The sequence below is a fragment of the Siphateles boraxobius genome, unplaced genomic scaffold (genome assembly GCF_051911475.1).
Source record: "Siphateles boraxobius isolate OS27281-9 unplaced genomic scaffold, OSU_SipBor_1 5, whole genome shotgun sequence".
NCBI classification, from domain to species: Eukaryota; Metazoa; Chordata; class Actinopteri; order Cypriniformes; family Leuciscidae; genus Siphateles; species Siphateles boraxobius.
Window position 1 is genome coordinate 28,073,927 of NW_027509141.1, and position 19,811 is coordinate 28,093,737.

At 37.4% G+C, this 19,811-nt stretch overlaps 1 protein-coding gene across 13 annotated transcripts in view; it reads right to left on the reverse strand.

Moving 5' to 3' along the window:
- The window catches only part of map4k3a (mitogen-activated protein kinase kinase kinase kinase 3a), a 65,709-nt gene that overhangs the window by 33,987 nt on the left and 11,911 nt on the right, over positions 1 to 19,811 (reverse strand). For all 13 annotated transcript variants that reach the window (XM_077203730.1, XM_077203727.1, XM_077203731.1 and 10 more), the window contains exons 2-3: positions 13,336 to 13,393; positions 1,252 to 1,342 (exon numbers count right to left, since the gene is read on the reverse strand). In XM_077203730.1, the coding sequence (XP_077059845.1) occupies positions 1,252 to 1,342; positions 13,336 to 13,393 (149 nt within the window). The remainder of the gene's footprint in view (positions 1 to 1,251; positions 1,343 to 13,335; positions 13,394 to 19,811) is intronic.

Sequence of the window (19,811 nt, forward strand, 5' to 3'; positions counted from 1 at the left end):
ATTTCAATCGATGCGTCTCGAAATAGTCCCCTGGCAGCCCCATAGGGAGAGTGGAAGGATGCACACTTTTCATGCTGGTCATGACACAGCAAGTAGGAGACAGTCATAACTCACAAGCACCCTGCTTTTAACAAAAACACCCTTCTCCACTTCTCAAGGTGCCTAATGTCTAGACTAATATTTAAGAGATATACTGCCTACCAAAGACAAACCACTTAAGTTGCCTTCAGCTATGGGGAAGACCACAATAAAAGGATTTTATAATGGGTAATTCAAGTGGCGTTTTCAGATATTTCACTGCACAGTAACATCCAATTTGTTCAAACTTCAGAATTAATATATATGGTTAAAAAGTTTGTGGTCAGTAAGATATTTTAAATGTTTTTTTTAAAGATGTGTTTTATGCTCAAGGCTGCATTTATTTGATCCAAATGACAGCGAAAACAGTATATTATGAAATATTATTAATATTTAAAATAAATTTTCTATTGTAAAATATTTTAAAATGTAATTTATTCTGTGATGACAAAGCTGAATTCTCAGCATCATTACTTTGTCTTCAGTGCCGCATTATCATATTCATTGTTAAAAATAATATATTTTTTTTTAATCTTACTGACCCCAAATATTTGACTGGTATTTCAAATTGTATAGCCATATTATGACCAGAAGACTTTAACATTAGCTTATACATGTTTATATGAGACTAATGTAATAAAACATGTTCACAGAGATAAACATGAATAGTCGCTAAAGCAAAACAAGACATTCGCCAAGTTAGCCAGAAGAAATTACAACCTTCACATTTCTATTTTCGGTTTGTTTGCAAACTGAGGGATGCATTGAAATGATTTATTTTATAATTTTAGCTTAAATTATTTCTAGTCTTGAAACTAAAAGATTGTAGATCCCTGGTGGGCGATGAAGGTGTCATGTAACACCAAACTTTGAGAAAACATCATACTGTCGGTGTTAAAGTCCTGCTTTTTGCCACCAAAATCAAATGAGATCTACCTTGCTTAAACACTATTCGTAGGCACAGGTTGTACAGTTATCAGACACCGAGGTGGCTGTTCCTGCAGTGCAGCTGTGAGACCCGGCCAACAGAGCACAGTGTCAACTCAACAGCCTTAGACAGGAATAGGAACTGACAGAGCAGGAGGGGAGCGAGTGAAAGAAAGGGTAAGTAAAGGAAAAGTAAAAGAGCGGAGAACAGTAAAAGTGTGGTCAGGAAAGTGGTCATTACTATACCTTAAGTAACTACCAAAATAGGCCACAATGTTAGAGTGCTTGCAGTCTTTCATCATGATTATTTCCTGCTGAACCACTGCAAAGTCCTCGCCTGTTGAGGGAAAACACAGAGATGGGGACAAGGTGAGCGTGTAAATATGACAGTTATTCAGCTAATTCATTCATGTTGATGAAAAAGGGTTGTGCAAAATGTGTACAACATTTTGGAATCTACTATGATTTCATTACCATGTTATTCCTTCGAGTAAAATGTAAAAACTCTTGTATGTAATGGAAAACACAATACCATGGTATTGTAGGCTTTTTAAAAACAGGTTAAAATGTAACATCACCTTTAAATGGTGGGAATTTCTAATGTAATATAATGTAATGTAATCCCATATAATGTAATTAGTGCAGTCAAATCTATATAATATATGTATTAGTATATTTATATATACACACACACATATATACGTATTATGTAAACAAAAACTTATATTTGATGTGATTAATCGTGATTAATCAATTTGAAAGCACTAAATAATATAATATAATATAATTCAAAATTATATAAAATTATATTCTTCAGTGAAAATGACAAAATATTAAAAAGTACATGGAGTTTTCCTCTCCTGGACATTTTAAGACGACTAAAATGGACACTTAAAATGAAAAGATTAAAAATTCACACCCTCCTTAAGAATGCATTGCAAGTAGGCCCAAACGGAACCATGCACCAAGTATTTGCATCTGTATTTGAGTACTTGCATAAAGTACGTTTTTACCCGAAGAATTAGGGGTTTGCAAAAGTAACTGACACATGTCTCAGAAAACACCTCTAATAACGCAGTTACATATAAAAATTCACACCCATTCCTCATGAAAGCTTCAAATCGAAGCATTGGATGCTTGTTTAATCATGCATAAGACGACGGAGAGGGTCAGGCGCTTATGTATATAGTGCCTATAAAGCACTGAGCTCTCTTTAGCATTCAGAAAGCATCAGACCCCTGATGTATCGCTGTGGTTTTCCCTTCCAACTGCTGATGGAGAGATTCACGCCCCTCATCTAAACTTTCTTTCTCAACCCGGTAATGTTTAGCTGTTATTTTAGCTCAGCTTATTTAAAAGCCAAGAGGTATTGAGCAAGGGCCTTCTTCATTTCAAAGACATTTATTTGTTGCTGAAAAAGAAAAAGGAGGAGATAAACAAATAGGGGAAAGACAAAAGTAACAGACGGAGACTGAATATCTGAAATTCTGCTAACTTATTGGAAGTGATGTGATCTCAGCTGATGGGTGACACGAGAAGGCAATCACCCATAATGCTTGTGGGGGGGCTTCTGGCTCGACTCCATCTGAGCTGACCTTGATCTCTGGCTCTGCTCTATAAATGTGTGTGTGTGCGAGCGGAGAGCGAGACAAGGAGGAAGAGAGAGGGAGAGACAGATTATGAGAGATGGAGGAGAGTGGAAGAGAACAAAGTCACTTTGTTGTGACTGCTTGCTTAATGATGGAAGCTGCAGGCTCATTAAAAGTTTTTTTACGGTTTTTCCTTGTTCTCTCCCACTGACACTATCAACACACTCCTTTTACTCCCACATAGAGGGGCAGATATAAATATTTTAACTTGTGTAATTCGCCATTAAACTGAACAGCCCAAGCTGGGTGCAGGCACCAATAATCGCATTTACAAGATGAAAGGTCACTTAGTACATTTACTTACAAAACAGTACAAAGTGGAACATTTTGGAATCGACCGTGATTTCATTAACATGTTATTCTTTGAGGTAAAAACCTTGTTATGTAAATGTAAAACATACAGTACCATGGTATTATCATCTGATACCATCACAGTAAAGCCCAAACTTTACATTGTACGCGCAGGTGGCACATGTACATTAAATTTGTTTTGCACTGTTATAAATGAAACTAAAGAGGTGAAACAACAACAAAATGCCGGAAACTGCAACAATAACAGACGCCCGCATTGACAAGCACTTGTGTGAGGCGCAACTTAGTTTAGAGGAAAACAAACGATGCGACCGAAACCGCGTACTGAGTAGGTACTACATTTGAATTTACTCTGCGACCGTTACAAAAAGTATGCTCTATTAAATTCATACTAAATAGAGTCTATTTATTATGAATATGGGTAGTATGATGGAAATTTGGACGTACTACATCCGCCATGTTGTTAATGTCACATGAACAACCACAACAAACAACAAACAGTTGCGCTGCTTCACTTCCATTCATAAATCCCCTTCCGTGTGAAGTGTCAATCGAATGCGCACTTCAGGATCTCGGTGGAAGTACTAGGTTATTTGGGGACTTTTCGCCTACTGTATTTCGAATACTATGTATCCGGACAACATACTACTCTTTTGGCGTAGTGTGCTTCGCATACTATATAGTAGGGAAGTATTTTATCTCGGATGCAACGAAAGACATTTTTATCGGTCATAACTTCTGGAGAAAAACACCGCAGACACTGGACAAAGACGAAAGTTTCTGGAGTGCATGTGTCATCTGTCTGTGTTCACATATGCTATTAAATGGAGAATACTTTGAAAGGCTACAAGTTTGACTGCACGCATAATATGCTAGCGTACACTTAAAAAAAGTATACTTTGGGCTAAAGTTTTACTGTAACTGTAGACTATTATGAAATGAATAAAAACTATTTTGAGTACTTAAAGTAATTTCTGCCCCACTATTTATAACCAAAAATAAAACATCAAAAATAATGTGCAAACAGGGTAAAATATCACCTTTAAATTGTGGGAATTTATTATACATTTTTTAATATATATGAACGATTATCTAAATAAATGCAATGCAATGCAATGAAATAATGAAATGAAATGAAATGAAATGTTGAAATGAAATATATAGGGACTGTTAGTGTGAAGTTTGCTTATTAAATTCAGGACCAATTCCGAGAAATGTTTTAATTCCAAACCCACGGACTAAAGGAAGGTGAAGCTTTGAGAAGTTTTGCATAATGTCCTTTAAGTGTAGGTCTGTGCAAAAGACATTCGCTCCCTGAGGGAAGTGTGAAGTAGCAGCAGTGGGGTCAGGTGACACGTACTTCCTGCCGGGGCAAGTGATCCAGTGAGCGCTCCGCAGAGGCAGTGACATTTCCCTGCACATATGGGGCAGATCGCTCCAGAGACAGCAGGAGCCGTGTTGCCTCTTTCCTCCTTTAGGGGAAACGGAAGCAGCTAGCCTACTATTCCCAGTGTTGGCTTCAGCGATGCATATTTCTGAATAGGACACATGCTAATTGAAGCAAACTTCTTAGTCAGGGTCTGATGGGTAGAACGTCCAGCTTCAAGGCAAAACAGGTCCTGCTGAGCAGCAGTTACATGAACATCACGTCGCTACAAACCAATAAGACTTTTTGTTCATCTTATGAACACAAATGAAGATATTTTTTTATGAAATTGTCTGTCCCTTCATTGAAAGTCTATTAACCCAAAACTCTCATGCTTCAAAATGATCATAAAATAAATCCACATGAATCGAGCGGTTTAATCCAAGTTTTCTGAAGAGACACGATTGCTTTATATAATGAACAGATTTAATTTAGGATTTTATTTACACATATAAACTTTGATCAGCGAACGTACATAGAGCACTCAAATATGGTAAACAGAAGCTCAAATGTGCTGGTATGAAACACGAGACTTAACCTTATTAATAATTATGCATCAAACAAGCATGATTGAGCCTTTTGTTTATCATATTTGGACAGAAATCTCAGATTTCGTTAAAAACAATTTTAATTGGGTAAACTATCCCTTCAATAAAAAGAATGTACTTTAGTGTACGTAGTTATGAGTGTCTACCTTTGGTCAGACAAGGGGGGAAGTGTGCATTGATTTGAGAATGGGCAGTTAAGAGCCACACTAAAAAAAAAAAGAAAACCTTGGCTGCCTTTCTATGTGAAGTGCTGAAGCCCATCTAGAGGTCTGGTAAATTTCCCAACGAAATTCCATTACTGTACATGGACACGAGCAGGCAAGGCTGCAGATAACACACAGAAAAGGAACAGTGATCAGCAGGATTTTTCTCTGTGTACCACCAGAGAATGAAAAAGCGAAAGAAGTGGGGTTGAATTACAACTAATTAGAGAGAAATAAGATAATAAACAGACTCCAAACTCACAGCAAGAACAACTGCAAGCATCCATTACTTCTGATCCAAAGACATTTGAGCAAATTGTTTTTGCCCAGTTCAAAATTATTAAATCACCATGGTATAAAAGATATTAAAAAGGATAATGGCATAAATTAACAGACTTTAAGGACTACAATGGAATGGCTCTGAGAGGTTTTCTGAGAGACATTATAATAATAATGATGATGATAAAGGGGTTAAGATTGGATGAATATTTAGATAAACCATCAAACTTTTGGTTTGTTTTCTCAACATACAATATATTTCAAAAGGTAACAGTAAGTTTCACATTAGTTAAGGCATTAGATACCATGAAATAAAAATTCAAACTTACAGAATTTATTAACCTTAGGTCTCTCCAGCGCAAATTTATGTTTGGTCATAATAAAAAAAGATGTATTAGTTTATGTGGATGTTAACATTAACTAAGCGGGAAGACCTAAAAACGGATAACAAGGCTGCATTGTTTCTGCTCCATAAGTGAGTAACATTGATTTTGCTGTTTAACAGAACCAAGATATGCAATTGTAATGTTAGCTATAGTAACAGGACAGTTTTGAGTGTCATTGATCGTCTGAAGCTGATGTGCTGCTGGCGACTAACAAGCAACTCTTGCTTGTATATACTCTTGTGTACTGTGTGTTTATTTTTTGTTCTTCCTTGTCGTTCGTTCATCATCTTCGCTTTGCTTTTCGCGAACCATTATTTAGCTTTGTTTCAGCTATGGCTGATGAAAAAACACATTCACACTTGCATTGCATGTTTGTGCATTTAGGGGCGGAGCAATGAAGGGAGGGGTGTGTTTATTTTAGTTGATTTCAAATATCAACATTGTTTCTCAGAAAACGCTTACTGCACCTTTAAGAGGTAAAGCCTCATATATATATATATATATAAACAAAACACTCCTATTCAGATTTCAAGGTTCTTTGAATTTAGACCATAGCCTCACCGGGGGATAATTTCAAGAAAATGCACCTTTCAATATTTAAACATCTCACCATTAGAAACGGCACCGTGAATCTATAGAGGTCCACCAGACCCAGACCTTATTTCAGAGCAGTGCCATGACAGGTATGAAAGCGAGGCTGTGAGGGACAGACTTGCCGTGTTTTCAATGGCATCCGCTGTATAAAGCTCCTAGATCACTTCTAATTTTCCACAGCTCATACTCTCTGGGGTTTTTTGTCTACTGAAACTTCTCGGAAAGATATTTTTGCACTGTTTCGTCATCAGAACAATCCAAAAACACATTAAATAACAGTACAACACACTGAAGAGAAGTGCCTATCCCTCACAGCCTCGCTTTCATTCCCATTAAAAAACAAAGATGGCACTGCTGTGAATAAGGTCTATAGAGGTCTTCTACTAGACCCAAGCTCTATAGGACACAACAAACTTTGTTAACAAAAAAAGATAAATTAAATATATAGTTTTTCAGACGTGCCCAGTTAATATAATACAGCTCTATTGTACCAGAGAGAAACCTTCAACTTTTCTAGCTATTGTTTTCCAATTATTGTGAACCAGAATTTGAATGCAACTGTAAGGTGCGACGAGCACCGTCATGATTTTGTTCAAAATGAAAAAATCAGAATAATAACAAATAATTCATGAATAAATTTCATGAAAGCATGTCACCGCACACAGAAATGGGACAAGTTTGTGCTCTTGGGCATGTTTGTAGGTGTTGAATAGCATTAGCAACAGAGACTGTCAGGGAGAGGCGCTCAACTGTCACTCCATTAGACATGCGTGTCAGCGCGCATATGTGTGTGCACAGCTAACAGCTCCTCTGACGTGACAGAATGTGTGTAAGTGTTAAAGTGAGATAGTGCGTGTGTTTTAGGGTGGGAGAGCTTGATTGGAGGGGTGTATTTACTTAAGTCTCACACATTTAACAGGTTTGGTCACCATTAGCAGTCGTGTCCCCAAACGGGTGTGTTTTCAGTCCCAGTTTGCCACAAATTTTCAATGCTTATTAAAACACCCATCTCTGATGTAAAGTGTTATATGAAGATGAAAGCTATAATATTGCCTTTCAATTGCTCGTCAATTTTGACTGTTCTACATGGCCAGCTTTGGAATAAAGCCACTGAATTAGGTTACAATGTGCATATAAAAAATAAAAAAAAGAACTTTATCAAGTTTATCCAAAAAAACAAACATTATCAAGACAAGGCAGTTGACAGATTGAAGAACTAACACAAGGGCTACATTCAAAGAGCAGCAGTAGCTAAATACGAAAAATGTTCATTACAGAATACAGTTTACAGGATTCAGGAAAATTTTGGTTGATGTGTGCTGTATGAATGGAATCATGGTCCAAAAGTTTAGTAAGGGGTTGGTAGACTTTTTAATGTTTTTGAAAGACGTCTCTTATGCTCACCAAGGCTTGTTTATTGATCAAAATACAATGATTATTCTTCACAATGGTCAAATGGTATTAATGAAATCTATCACGAGAGGAGGAGACTGAATCAGTTGTGTGTGTGTTGCCATCAGTATGACTGTATGAACGAAGCCTTCAGCAATTCTTTCGATCCTAATTTAATTTTAATAATCTCAAAATATTGGCCAATTAATCTACTTTGCCAATATAATGGACTATCAATCATTTGGGGAAAATGTAAGAATACATTCATGTCCTGATCATTTACTCTCGATTTTTCCATCACTGGGTCTAAATGTTTTATTATACCTGACAGGCAACGAAAATACATTACCTTATGCCTGAATAGCTTCCTGGAGGAAATGTTTTGCATATTGCCCCTTGTCACAATCAATCACATTTTGGAACATCGATTTGTTTCGTAGGTCTGTAAATCAAGCCCGTGTTTTCCCACTGTAGGACTTTGGACCCACTTTTCCTTAATATTGTGCATACATCAGCAGCATATTTTTCTAAAGCCCTTTGTTGACGGAGAACCAGCTGCACCTGCTGTGATGCAAGTCTCCTTACTGCACACACACACATACGCGCACACATCTGACTCTGTAGGGACTCTGGGTTCTGGCACTCTCCCCTCCCATTACAGCGAGTGACATTTCTGAGGGCCGCCGACCTCCGAGCCCATGCATTTTAAATGATTGCCCTGCACGCCCGCAGTGCCTCAGTGCTCCCAGCCGGCTAATACCAGACCCACCTCCACTCCTGCTCCTTCTCTTCCCTTTACATGTCTTACGGGAATCAGAGCCAACAAAGACACAGCATGCAAACGCGCACACACCTAATGTCACTACGAATAGCGGTGGAACATTGTCCTGTCCTCAACATTAGGTTGGAAGATGAAATATAGGCTGTTTTAAAATCTAGTAAGATGACTCGTGTCTGCTGAATACATCTGAGACTATCTTTTACATCAGACATGCATCTACAATGGCCAAACATGATGTCTAGATGGGTAGCTCACTAGACTTTGAAACACAGCCGTATGAAACGAACATATTTTGCCTAGCGGGCATCAAAATGGGAGAAAAGTCATACAGACTTGCTCTGAAAGAGGTTGCTGAATCACTAGCACTATATGGCAAATAAATCATATTTTATCTGTGTTGTGAATATGAGTGTATGGTCTGAATTGAATGTAATGAGATAAAAAAAAAAGATAATGGCAAGAAAACATCTTTTGGTTGAGTTGTCCTCGCGACACAAAACGCCTTGCTACAGGCGCTTGAGAGCGTTTCGGTGACACAGCATTTTTTTTTCAGTTGATACGCTATATGTGCTATATACGAAACATCAGCAGAAGTATTGCTAGTATTCGATTTCCCATATAGTTTGTTTCTGAATATAAAAATGTTGATACAATGTAAAATATTCGACTCTGGATCTTGTTTTCAACGATTTTGTTCAGTTGTTGTACTTCTTGTCGTCTGGTTGGTCGCTGTGGTATTTGTCTCATTTCTCCTCCACTGTGATTGGACGGCTAGGTAAAAAGTGACAGTGTTGAGAGCTGCATTTTACCCAAAGTTGAACATTGTTGAACTGGAAAAAAGTGCTGAGTGCTCAGCATGAAATAGATGCTCAGTGCCTCGTCACGCTGCTGGTGTTTTAAAAAATGCGACATTCCCATCGAAACCAATTTGAAAAATACGCTAGCCTCTGGAAAAAAACACTTTGGTGGTAACACAGACTTAGAAACTATAGTTCTTTTAATGAATCATACAAAAAGTCTCAAACTTAAGTAACTGGTCTGACTAAGGGTGCTTTCACACTTGGTTCAATTGAATGGTCCTTCAATGAATGAACTCACTCAAGTTCTAAAGCTTACAATCAATATGTGATGCACATACTGAACTGCAAACTGTACATTTATATATTTATAAAATAAAAGCATAACATCGTACTGAAAACTTTAGCAAAAATGGCATTGGCAACCACATTTGCATAGCGAATGACAAGTGAATCTTAGAGAATAAGATCTTATGCATCTTCAGTAAATATTTTAGCATCCTTATTATATTCCATATCAAGATTTACTTTAACTTATATCAATATCAGCCAATTAAATTAACTGCTAACGAAATTCAGAAGAAAAACAAGAGAAATAATAGGAAATCAAGGTTTTCCACTTATCCTTCTACATCCAAGAAGAACAAATCTGAAGCAGAGAGGTGAAACAGTAGATTTTAAGTGTCCACACTTGGTTGGCAGAGAACATTTTGCCTCGCCACACTTTCTACAGCTTGTCACTGTGAATTTGCTACACAACAAGCTGACATTAAGAGGGAAGGCAAGGCAGGGTAAGTGCTTGCTCATGAGGTCGCCCTTCTTTTTATGGAAAGAATAGCCTTTGCTGTTCGGCAATACACAGAAGCAGGTGCACAAACTCACACACATGCAGGCCAACGTTTGCCTATACACACAAGCGTCCGAGTACACAATCAGATGTATGAGCCCGCATACACACAAACGAGCACAAACCAAGAAGGAAGCTGAAAAAGACACCCAAAATTGATTCCCTCTACAGGCCTGTTTCAAAGTGGCAAATTGCTTCTTTCTGAAGTCCAATATCAAAGATTCATCAATTTTGAATGAAATGCATGAGACCAACAATGCTCGAGCCAACCAATCTACACACACAGAGAAATAAGAGCACATCCAGATGAATCCTGGTCACTGCGCCTCTCATCTCAGGCCAAGAATGAATCTCACCGCACATCAACACGTCACCGAACACCCCCACATAAACTCTCCCCAGGTCTTGATGTCTGTGTTGGCATGTCTGTTTGCAAACACATTTATTGGGTCTTTTAGACGATCCCCTGTTGATTATGTGAAACTAATGAGCCAAAACTCAAAGCCATGTCCTGATCCCCACAGTGCCGGAGAGGGAGGAGACCTATCCTGAAAGTGTGTGTTGTCCTCCCCCACCATGATTCGTAAAGGCCAGCTCAGAGACATTAATGAGTTAGAACAGCAAAAACGGCTATGCGGTCCAATGCGTCAGGAAGAAACTCTGCATGTTAATCAGAATTGTAAATTAATGTCAAAGAAGAACAAAGACATCACCATAAAACACATCCATGGGACATTCATGTTAATATCCTTATCTAATTAGACTGACTTCATACTAACTCGCCAGAGAGGAAAAGGTAAATGTGGGACTAATAACTGATTAATTTGTTTATCTTGGCAGCACGTTGCTTGCAAACCAACACAATTAACAAGACATAATAACGGACAGCCCTTGGGGAAATGACTACTATACATGTATGAGTAGTTAGCAGCCTTTATTTGCCCACTGTGACGACAACGACTTGCCACTGACAGCTAACGACACGCCACACATCCGAACACATGATGGAAAGATGGATGGATGGATATCCGTCTGTCTATCCATCTATCTATCTATCTGACGGACAGAGAGACAGTAGATAGATAGACAGACAGACAGACAAATACACAGATAGACAGTTTGAAATATAACTTATCTGAAAGATATGACTGGCATATTGCACCATCAAGATCAAATGTATGGTTTTCTAGCTTGCATTCAAAGACACCCGTTCAGATCTGAACCAAGAATGAAAAACTGATCCAGCAGCATTTATCAGTCAACTTTTAAAAGTTAATGGTTGATTTCCATACTCTTCAATAATAAAGACCCTGATTACAGAAAGGCACTGAAAACGAACAGCTTGGGCACAAGCCTGAGCAGGTGTTTCTAAAACACTCAGACTAAATCTAGCCCTTACATATGAAACCCAGCTTAACAGATATCTGGAATGGCAACGCGTCCTATTACAACAGGGGCATCGAAAAGCCACACACACGCAAACCCTTGCTTATCTCAAACTACAGCTGAGAAAGCAAAGCGCAGGGCCTCCAGAAACCCCCATTCTCCTCTCATTCTCTCTCGTCTCTGGTATGAAAGGCATGTAGTAATTATGGAGGCGGAAAGCTGACTAATATACTGTGTGCATCTGCATCTATGAATGTGTATGGCTACTGAATTCTTAGTCAATGTTTAAACCAAGTAGCCTAATCGTTCTCATTGCAAAACAAACAGACCTATTGGTTTAGTATCATAAAAAATGTGGGGTGAACCACCATTACCAACCAATGTGCTGCTGGACACACAACAAACTTTGGTTACCAGTTGGAGTTTGTTCTAGTTACTTTAATTTCACAAAAGTGGAACTTTAACTGGAAATGAAAAAAAGAACGTGCTGGTGAAGTTAAGCCATCGGAAGGAGAAGGCTGTGGGTTTTATCTCAAACCAGCAAAAAAAGGTTTGAAGTCTGCTGTTGTTCCTGAAGTTACTGCTGGCACAGCAAAACAGAACACAAAGAGAATCGCTATAAAATCAAAATGAAAGACGCACTTCACTGGTTTCCTTAAGGCAAGAAAATGTCATTCATCAATCCAGGTAGCTGGTAGATAAAACAGGTACATCCTTTACAGTGACAATGATATTCAATATTGTCAAACCGTATCAAACCCCAGACCCCATTTGATGTCATCTCCTGCTTTGGTCTGGGTTTTATATCAAAAGCTTTTTCACTGACATAAACAATCTGGGTTTACCTTGATCAGAGCGTGAAACCTCCATTGTGCATCTGGACACAGGGGATGGTATCCTAACTTTGAAACATGATGGGTCTACAGCACTTTTGTATTAAATTATTTTTTTAACTTGTCCAAATATTCGATTTGCATGAAAAAAGTAAACAATTACCTAACTCCAAGATGAACAAGGAAGAATCTTAGAATGAATGTTCCAAAGGACTTTATTGACTGAGTGCAAAGTTCTTGTTTTTTTCCCTCATTTATTAAGGAAGTAAGAGGTCATTTAGCAAATGCTTTTATCCAAAGTGACGTATAGTACATTTACCACAGGTAATGTCCCCTTAGAATAACCTTCTAAGCGGTTAAGTGCCCTGCTCAAGGACACTTGGTGAAAGCTCAAGGTTCACTCCACATAAGGTTCAAGCCAACAAATTTCTGCACACCAATCCTAAACATTAGCTACTTCACCATACCAGCTCCTAGATTAATGTTTCCCAACCTCTTTTGTCTTACGTACCCCTACAGCCTCATCAGTAACTAGAAATGTCAAGTACACCATGGGAATCTGCTTGAAGACCTGAAGTATTACTCTCTTCTTTTCTTTTTTTTGGGGGGGGGGGGGGGGGCATAATTAGGTACTTTAATAAATGTTAAAATGTAAAATGTAATACGAATCAATTTCTGTTTTAAACAGCTGAATTTAAATCTTCTCAAGTACACCATTTGAATCAGCTTGAAGACCCCCTAAAGACTCCAGATTTGAAATAACTGCCCTAAATATATTAAAATAGTCTGCCTAGGAGTAGTAGGAGTGTATGGAGAGAGAATATGATAATAGATCACAGAACAGACACCAGATGAGAACAAAATCGGTTTCGTCTGAAAGGGAAGAGATTTTCTTACCTGGCTCCAGTTTAATGACCTTGATAGCAGCCAGCTCTCCTGTAGTGACATTACGAGCCTGAAAGAGAACAACAACAGCACTTATTCAACAGACGTCTCAATGTTAATAACTATTATTAAGCCTGAAAGACTTCAGATGTGATCAGAGCAATCAGCAGACCCTGATTTTGCAGACTTCTTTTGCATTTCTTGGGGAAAATCTTCAATATTCTGTGGAATGAATTTAAACATTGAAAAACTCTTATTGGTGGCTAAAACCATCATGAAATTGTGATTAGCATGTGGTTCTGCAAATCAGGTATTGGGTAAGAATTAGCTTAAAGCCTTACATTAACATTGATATTCAATAGTTTAATTGTCAATAATACCTGTAACTAAATTGAAGGTTTAAATAGGGTAAACATGCAATCAAATGGATGTATACTGCATTAGCAGTGTCAATATGGACTGTGCATACTTATGCATTTTCTTGCTGTTTTGAAAAGACCGTTGATCAGAATGTTAATTTATCCGCCTGCCGCAAATCTGTATAGTCACATTGGCAGAGGCTCGTGTATTTCATGATTCAAGAGAGAGTTTCATCACCTTTAAAAACTAAATACAAACAACGACTGCATTACTGATCAAGAGGGGGGAAACATGACATCCTCAATATACACACCAATGGACAGACTCATTTTGGCTACAAAAAAAATAGTTGTTCAGTCCATCATGACATTATTTAATCACGATGTGGAAGCAGGAAAAACATTAGACAAAATTAGCCCGGATTTAATTAAGATGTCATCAGCGAAGTGGTCAAAGTATTTCTTTTTCCCTCTCTTAGCAACAGCGTGAGATCTGTCAGCTAGGCGTTTCCCCCGGGGGGGGGTTGGTTTCGGGGGGGTGGTATTACCGGGCAGAACACGGCTGACGATGTCCCATAGTAATAATACACTGATGAAGTGCACTTTGATAGAAAATTCTGTGTGAAAAATTCATCATGGAAAGTCTAAATTCTCACTGAGTTTGTTTGGGCTGCAGGGAGTAGAAGTGTTCAACCACTGACCATATATAAATATCCAAAAAAAAGTCCATTCAGGTTTAATAATTTGTATTAATTGGTATTCTAAGCATTCTGTGATTTAGCATTTTTTGGCAGTTTTGTAAAATCCTTTGGAAAACATCTTTGAACAGAAAGTAGAGACAGATCTTTTCTTCTGTATTGTGAGGTACGTTGTACAAAATGAAACGAATGCAAGGATGAAAAGATCACTATAAGATCAATAACATGCATTTAGAAAATAGATAGGGTGAAATTCCATTTCGTTATTTATTCAGATGGACGTGTTTGAGGCCTTTCACACCACGGAATATGTTCTTATTAGTCATTTTATTTTCAAATAAATGTTTTTAACTGCCTTCTTTAAGGACCTTCCTTTCCGTCACAGTGCCAGCGAAGTGGTTTCGTTCTACCCTAAACTTAACATTCAAGGGGCTTTCACACCGAGTAGCTATGGGACCTCAGTTATTGGAACTAGCCACCAGGGTGTTCCCCAGAGAACAAAATGTTCCTCTAGGGCAATTTTTCTGGTAGCATTCGCACCACCAGTAGGAACTCTGAACTGAAGTGACAAGTCGTCACTTACAGTACGTCCTGCTGCTCGGGATCTTGTGTGGGACTTATATTTTGACAACGCTGAGAACTCTCTTCATTAGTTTACGATCGGTTTAACAGTGCTATCTAATACGTTATTATAGTAAACTATACGAAAAAGAATTATAGCATTTGTCGTGTTGTTGATGCCCAATTGCTGGCTTGGTGGTCTCTTCAAAGTCGCGTTGGATTTCCTGAACGTAAAGGTTGAGAAGTGCCTGGACTTTGGCGTCAGTCCATCTATCACTGTTCTCCCTGTTCGTGGAGTTAGATTTTAGAGTAAATATGTTGGCTATATTAAAAATGGCAGGTGCCGGTGCGAATGCTTGTGAATTTGTAATTTTTTCTATGCGGATACACTCCCCTACAAAATCACCCCAATTATTCTAGAATGATTCATTCTTTTCAAACAGACATATTCAAGTCATAATGCTATATATATATATATATATATATATATATAGAAGAAAAACTAAATCTTTTTTTAGATTTTTTTTTAATATCATGCAGCCCTAATAGAAACTCTGAAAATGTTTCTCCAGTGAAAAGCCTCTCATATCACCTAGATAAGTGACTGTCGCAAAATGCAGTTTCCCGTTACTAACCTACGGACGTGTTTGATATTAAAAGTTATTAAAAAAGCAATAAGTCGTGAAAGAGACACTGTTTCCCATACGGATTTGTTCTATCTTTGTTCTATGTATTTGTTTGTCCTTCTGTTTGTAATAGTTTTTTGTTCTTATTGTCTTTATTAACTGTTTGAGGACATTTTAGTTAACCTAGTATTAGTTTTTGCTGAAGAATCAAATTGGTATAAATAATTGTGAAATTGCAAAAATTACTTATATAATTAAAATTAATCTAAACTTACTCATATTGTGAAATAAGATTTTAATCATATCACCCACAACTAATTGCGTTTATTATTATAATTATAGTAATTTCAACATTGACCAAAATAATCATGATTTTAATTTTTGCAGTAATCGAACGGCCATAGAAAAATGGTGAGATGCAGCGTTAAATTTTGAATTTGGCATTGCATGGAAAACACAGCATTCTTGGTGAAAATGTGGAAAAACAGAGACAGTTGTCATGGTCAAAGATGCCCATTTAATGCAAGTTTATTGAAATACAAACACAGCACTCTTTTGAACGTCTCGCTACAAGCTTGTTTTTTTTGTTTTTTTGTCAAGGTACAATTTGTCCAACTTTTAAAAAAACATCTCGAGACACTTCCATTCGGGCGAAAGAGCACAATTTACTAATGCAAATTTAGAAACACCTTTAGGTCAGGCAAACCCAAACCCAGAATTATGCAGGACCTCCTTAAGACGGATTAGTCAACTAATCATTCTGGAAACTCATGACTAGATGACTTTGAAAACAAGTTGTTTTGCACATCCTTATTGATCAACATCATTTTTCATATAACATTCTTTAATTACTTTCAATTAAACACATGTATTTAGGCCTTATCTAGACAGTTGCAGTCAACAAATGGAACGAGTGAAGAATTCTAATGCATGCTTAATAATCAGTATCTTTCAAAGAGATTTCGCTTATCGAAAACAAGTCAGAAAAACATCAGCAGCAGAGTGATATGATCTGAAAAAGATGCTGCAAAAACAGAGACATCCCGGGTAACTAATGCGAAGATGTCAAGAGCTATACAGCTTTGCTGGGATCGTGTGAGAATTCACTCTGAGATGCATGTCAAAAATGTTAAAGCACAACTGAAAGCTCCCCTCCAGAAGGCTGATGATTCTCCGCCGTATATTCAAATTCCTGTTGCGAACTGCTTTGAAAGAAGCCCACATGCTGAATCCTTTCAGCTCAAAGATATGGGGTGCTGAAATCCAACCACTATAAACACACTGCGGATGGTATGTCACACTGATGTACGAAAACTAGCATGAAATGTTGGGCAATATCAACACATTACATCAAATCCCTGCTTTGAATCATCAGTGCAAAACCACACAGCAAAATGTATAATTAAAGATTTCGTAATCCAGAGACAAACAACTTTCATCTTTTGGTTGAAGTGTTCACAGTTGCACTTTTCCCATGCATAGGCCTTATATTTCTTTTTTGGCTTAAATTACATATCATGAATCACAGGCTGGATTAGACAAAATCATAATAAGCAAAAAAAAAAATCTGTTTGAAATGCAGAGTATAATTCCTTTCCAGGATAATCTGCTGTGTCTACGTGGTGGAGGGATGCAGATTAGTGCTGATCAATAGCTTCATCAAGCATCCAGGCCCAGCGGTCAATACCTCCCTTGCAATCAGGCAAATCATATTGTCTGGTGTGGTTTAAAATGATGTGTTAATGATCCTTTATAATGAGTCCACCACCGGCCCAAGAAAGGTGAAAGTCAAGGATCGTGGGAACCGACCAACAACAACATAACCGGATCTGATGACATTGTGGGATAAAAAAAAATTGTGACTCATCCTGACCACTTTGACTTTTTACACCTCTTTAAGCTTTCAGGAAAAATTAGGATTGACATAATGGGTTGGGGTACAACGCTGCGGGTTAAAGGAATACTCTGGATTCAGCACAAGTTAGGCTCAATCGACAGCACTTATTTTTGATTAGGGGTGCGCCGATCCGATACCGTGTATCGATATTGCTCCGATACTGCCAATTTTTGCCAAATCGGATATCGGCCAGGCGAGACCATCCAAATCCGATATTGTGCGTATGTTATTGTTATACAACACAAAATGCACAAAAAACATTATAAAGCACCATAATGTTTTCAAGCACTATATTCCAAGTTTCTGAAGCCATTCCATATAGTTTAATGTGAGGTACAGATTTAAGTCGTTAAATTCAAGTGCTTCCCTCTGCTGCGGCTGTCAGTCATTCTCTATTCGGCACTCAAACAGCGCGTCGCGCTCGGTTACGACAGTCAACACGATGAAACTCTCTCCAAGATGATTCAATGTTCCTATTATTATACTGTAGATCTGTAGATAAAGGTCTATTGTCTATTGTTTTTTTCTATTGGTCTGTTTTGCATAAAAGGACTCTATCTTGCTGGAGTTTCACATGTTACTTTCTCCCGGGTGTCTGTTAGATCACAACACTGAGTAGAGAGCGATGTAGTTGTTCTTCACGCGCACAGTAACTGAAATTTAAAACTGTTAAAAGGCTCAAACTATTTTATAAATAAATTATATATATTATATATTATATATATATATATATATATATATATATATACACACATACATTTATATCTTCCCTTTGTGCTTTGAACTTTTCAATGTGAAGCGCTGTGCGCTGTGACTCTATGTTGCTTCAAACACATCATTCTTCCCACGGGATTCGCATAAGCCTTTTGTGCTGCTCTGAATTAGAGCCTTTCATATTACACTACTCTTGCGCAATGGCAGTTTATTGATAGCCTTAGTTGTTCTGTCCTATATATCATATGTTGCTGATTCATTAAAAAGCTTAAAAATTTTAAATAAATGTATTTTAATTATATAGTATATATTTTGTCCCTATATTGTTTTACAAAGTTAGGAAAATAATGTTTAAGTCAAGCTTGATGTCTTTCACAAAAGAATAATCACAGTCTCTTCCCCACAGTGAGGCATACCGACACAGTTTATTAGGTAATTCGGCACTGTTTTTTTAATTATTATTTTAAAATTGGATCGGTATCGGCCAATACTGAACTCTAAGTAGACTTACCCTGAGATGGGAAACTTTGAGTTTTCGGTTTCAGAACAGCTGAATTTAGCTAGTTCAATCAACTCTGAGTATGTTGACTCCGAGTTAAGCATGTGCCCCACGACTATGAAAAGCCCTGATCAATGGAGCTTCGAAATTACGATTCACCATGGCAACAGCCCACGACAAAAAGACGTCCACATGTTCCGAGTCAATACACAAGAATAATTCTTATTCACTGTTATATTATCAGGTGAAAACGGACAGAAAGGTAAGTTATTGAACTAATACTCATTTTCATGGTATCCCACAGGCAAAAATAAATAAAATAAAAAAATTGTGGCAGCAACTAAAAATGAACAATAAATTCATAATTCAATGAGTTAAATCTTTGTCATATTAAATGAATATAATTCAGTGTCTATTTCAATGTGCCTCAGCTGTTTCCACATAGTATAATATAATTAAATGTACTCTAATCCAACCTGTTACATTTTTTTAATTAGGATAATGAAATCAACATTTGACTTCTACTGGGCCAACAGAGGTTGGACCTGCACCATCACTGACAGATGAAGAGGAGATACACAATACTGGAAGAATATTAAAATCCAACAGGAAAAAGAATAACTGTTGCTTTTGTATTTGTAGGAAATAAAGATGACCAAATAAATTGTGAATAATTTGTGAGTATTTAACAGCTGTGGTGGTGGTTACGGCATATATCTCAGACTATCCTTGCATTCCATACATTAATCCCTTTCATTTTCGGAAGGTGCGATGATGGGAACATGTATGTCATCAATGCATCCAACCCATCTAATTAAAAATCGAATTATTAGGTTACTTTCAGAAGTCACAGCAAGATGTTATCAATTGAACGTTATTTATCAGATTCGCCTCATTTAAATCGATTTCTCCCGACTGTCCTGCAATCCTGTGAAACTACTCTTTGACGGATCTCAAGGGTTTGTGTCCAACAACTAGGGATGCAACGATTAAAGATTTTGTAAGTACGATTATTGTCTGAGAAATAATCACGATTTAACGATTATCACGATTATTATGCATGCATCAATTAATTTCACAACACTATATGTATAATATCACATGAACACTCAACACTAGATTTTCATGTGTTAT